General features: G+C 38.5%; 1 protein-coding gene across 5 annotated transcripts in view; it reads right to left on the bottom strand.

Moving 5' to 3' along the window:
* Nucleotides 1-3247, bottom strand: part of tjp2 (tight junction protein 2) — an 82031-nt gene that overhangs the window by 15096 nt on the left and 63688 nt on the right. For all 5 annotated transcript variants that reach the window (XM_015373200.1, XM_015373196.1, XM_015373198.1 and 2 more), the window contains 2 exons: nt 2960-3113; nt 1925-2036 (listed from right to left, as the gene is read on the bottom strand). In XM_015373200.1, coding sequence (XP_015228686.1) covers nt 1925-2036; nt 2960-3113 — 266 coding nt within the window. The remainder of the gene's footprint in view (nt 1-1924; nt 2037-2959; nt 3114-3247) is intronic.

The raw sequence follows: 3247 nt of genomic DNA, 5'->3' as shown, positions 1-3247 counted from the left end.
ACAAACGTTCTGGAAAATATTAGCGTTTCGTGTTCGTTTTGACTTCGTGTGGACGGGGCCTTAGTGAGGTGGTTTAGATATTTGGAGACTTTTCAAACGCATCTAGGGACCTTTTTTTTTTTTAAATCAATAAGCGACAAATTTAGTGACTTTTCCTTTTGGTGAGTTTAGTGACATCATTTTAAAAGCAGCAACTGTTTTATCGCTCCTATTCAACGACAGCAGCCAGAGCTGCCGTGAGTCTCTCTGCTTCCCTCAGCGCTGCCTCACAGGCAGCTGCACTTTCCTCAAAGCCTTGCATGCAGTTAGAGCCGAAAGAGCAGAGAGGAGACACGCTCCGTTTTCCCAGAGCGAACGCATTCCGCCCTGGATTAAAAAGCAGGAATAAAGTACATAGAGTTTTTAATCTAATCTCTTATTTTATTGTTTATCTTTTAACTCTTCACTATTATGTTATACGTATTTATTTTTTTCAATAATCTTTTTGCTGCTGTTAACACAAGAATTTCCCCATTGTGGAACAAGAAGGGATTTTGAATTCTATTTCTATTCTATTATCTTTGACAGTTTTGCACTAAAATAATGACCTGATCACCGGTGATTCAATCACTTGTCTGCCTGATTATTGTCATATTGATAAAATTAGTTCCATGCAGTGTGGATCGGGCAACGGATAAAAAGTCAGATTTCATAAAGTTTAATTTAATTTGTATTTCAACATTTTAATGACATGGTTAATCGTTATAGTTTTGCTTCAAAGAAATACAAACGCATAGAAACCTTGTACTTTGGAAAAAATCCAAATCTAGATGAGTCATTTTTTCTTAAAATAAGTGCATTTGTTCTCGGATTTAGGAGATAAAAGAGATTTACATTTAAAATAAGAAAATGCAATTGCATTTCAAGTGCATTTTATCTAAATATCTTATTTTAAGAGTAAAAATATTCATTCCATTGGCAAACTACCTCATTTACCCACTCAAAATAAGGGTAAATACACTTAATTTAAGAAACGTTTAATAATTTCTAGATCATTTTTCCAGTGTAGAATTAAATGTTTGCCTTTAAACTAAAACATGGTTTGTGGATCTGTTTTTTTTTTTTTACAACTTTAAATAAAACTGCCAAGGTGAATGAAAGTGAAAAGAAAGCGGAAACGCTGAAATATTAAGTGTTTAAAACAGAAATGATATCAAATGTAATATTTGAAGAAATAAATTAGACATTTTACAACTATTTTATAAAATTAAAAGCATTTATCAAAACTAATCCTGTATATTATGTTTTTATGTGCATAAACACGTTTGTTTTTAATTTAAATGAAAATAGTGGCTCAAACAAAATGATTTAAATACTTTCCACCCTAACGACCCGCCTCGCGCCCTCTGGAGATCGGATCCAGAGCCATCAGAGGGTAAGCAGGTAAATAAAACAACGGATAGATGGATATTTATTAAGTTATAAAGAAAACCGTAACAAATTCAGGAAGTTAATTAATTAGATGTGGAAGGAATGAAATCGATCCAGTTAAACCGGTTTTGCCAGCAAGATTAAAAAATCCAGCAACTTTGTTGAAGCTGGAGTCATAAAGGAAATGTAAGGTTCTGAATTTAAAGAGTTAAAAATTCTGATGTTTCTTACGTTTAGCAAATAGAAATGATTTTGGTAAAACTAAACAAACTAAAACAGGAGAAGTTTGGTCTGATTTAAAGTCTGACATGGAGAATAAAGCGCTTTTCACTGTATGTAAACCTCTGGGCTCAGATGTGTACGGAGGAGAGATAAAAGGAGGCGAGTCGAGTCTTCATTTTGAAAACCTTAAACCGAAGCTAAAAAAAAACGCCACGAAACTGTTATGTTGGACAAAATACTGCGGCTGAAAATAGACCAAAGTGAGCTTTTATTTGGCTGCATGAGCGCATACCTGGGTTTGTCTCGGAGCCTCTCATTGGAGGAGTGGGAAGAGAGGTCTGAGTGGTGGCCTCGTCTGTCATCCTGTGGAGAGTAAGAGCGGTACGACTCGATCTCAGAGATATCTGCAAAACACGACAGACGACGTGAAAAATGTCTCTTTTCTGCAGCCCAGCGACTCTCTCCAAATTCAGAAATAAAACCAGAAACATGACTAATCTGCAGGACTAAAACGAAGCACGTTCCACTGATGCTGCTTTTCTACTCCATCACTTCAATTTGAAGTTAAAAAATAAAGCAGTTTTAGAGAAAGGGGATCAAATCGCTTAGTGTTCCCACTAACTAAAGCATAAGATCCGGATGTCAGAAACGAACATAGAATAAAGCAGCAGGATGGAGAATGAAGAGGAAGGTTTCTACTTGGTGCTTAAAAAACAAAACACTACAGAAACCTTACAGTGCGTTTTCTGCAGCAAGCAGAACCTGAACATAATGAAAGGCTGTCATATCCAACAGCAGGATTATGTTTGGGGATTAGATCACCCTGCTGGAGGGGAATGAACTCTTTCACACATGAAGACACACACTCACACACATGAAAGCAGACAAAGTGGGTCACAGGTCTTTGGGCTATTCCTCCTCCCTGAAACCAACAATCCACTCACACCACTCATCTAAAGCGGACCTGACCAATAGCAGTCTGCTGTCTGGGTCATGTGACAATAAAAACAGGTATAAAAGAGTGCGGATGGAGGAGCTACGATGGCTGTTGTACAGGAAGTGGTATTTAAATACGACTAAAAGCGGATGTGAGTAAAAGCTTTTATTTAATGAGCGTAAAACAGATTACAGCAAAAATAATTGGCAACAATCTGAAATAATTTCCTCTTACTGGCTGATTGTTACAAATGGAAGTTCACATGCGGTGGGTTTTTATCTTTTTAATAGATTTGTTTTGATATGATGATGGCGATGATGATGGTGACGGCGACGAAGGGCATTCACACCGGGTAGGTCCTGCTGCCTTTCTGTTTCGAGGGTCTCTCACCATCGAGCTCGGAGTCGCTGTCCACCATCGGAGGGATTCGGATCAGGATCTGACGCCGGTCCCTCTGCACCACCAGCTGCAGCTTCCCGCGCGACTTCTCGATCAGCTTCCCGGCGTCGCTGAGGGACAGGTTCTCCGTTACCGTGCCGTTGATCTGGAAGAGTGGAAAGATTGGACCTTTGGGTCATCAGGAAACAAACCAGGATTCATCAACAAAGCCTAAAGATAAAACGTCTAAAACTATGGAAGGAAGGAAGGAAGGAAGGAAGGAAGGAAGGAAGGAAGGAA

The sequence above is a fragment of the Cyprinodon variegatus genome, unplaced genomic scaffold (genome assembly GCF_000732505.1).
Source record: "Cyprinodon variegatus isolate N-32 unplaced genomic scaffold, C_variegatus-1.0 Scaffold82, whole genome shotgun sequence".
Lineage (NCBI taxonomy): Eukaryota > Metazoa > Chordata > Actinopteri > Cyprinodontiformes > Cyprinodontidae > Cyprinodon > Cyprinodon variegatus.
The sequence above is the reverse complement of the archived record's forward strand: the minus strand, read 5'-3'. Positions and strand labels throughout refer to the sequence as shown.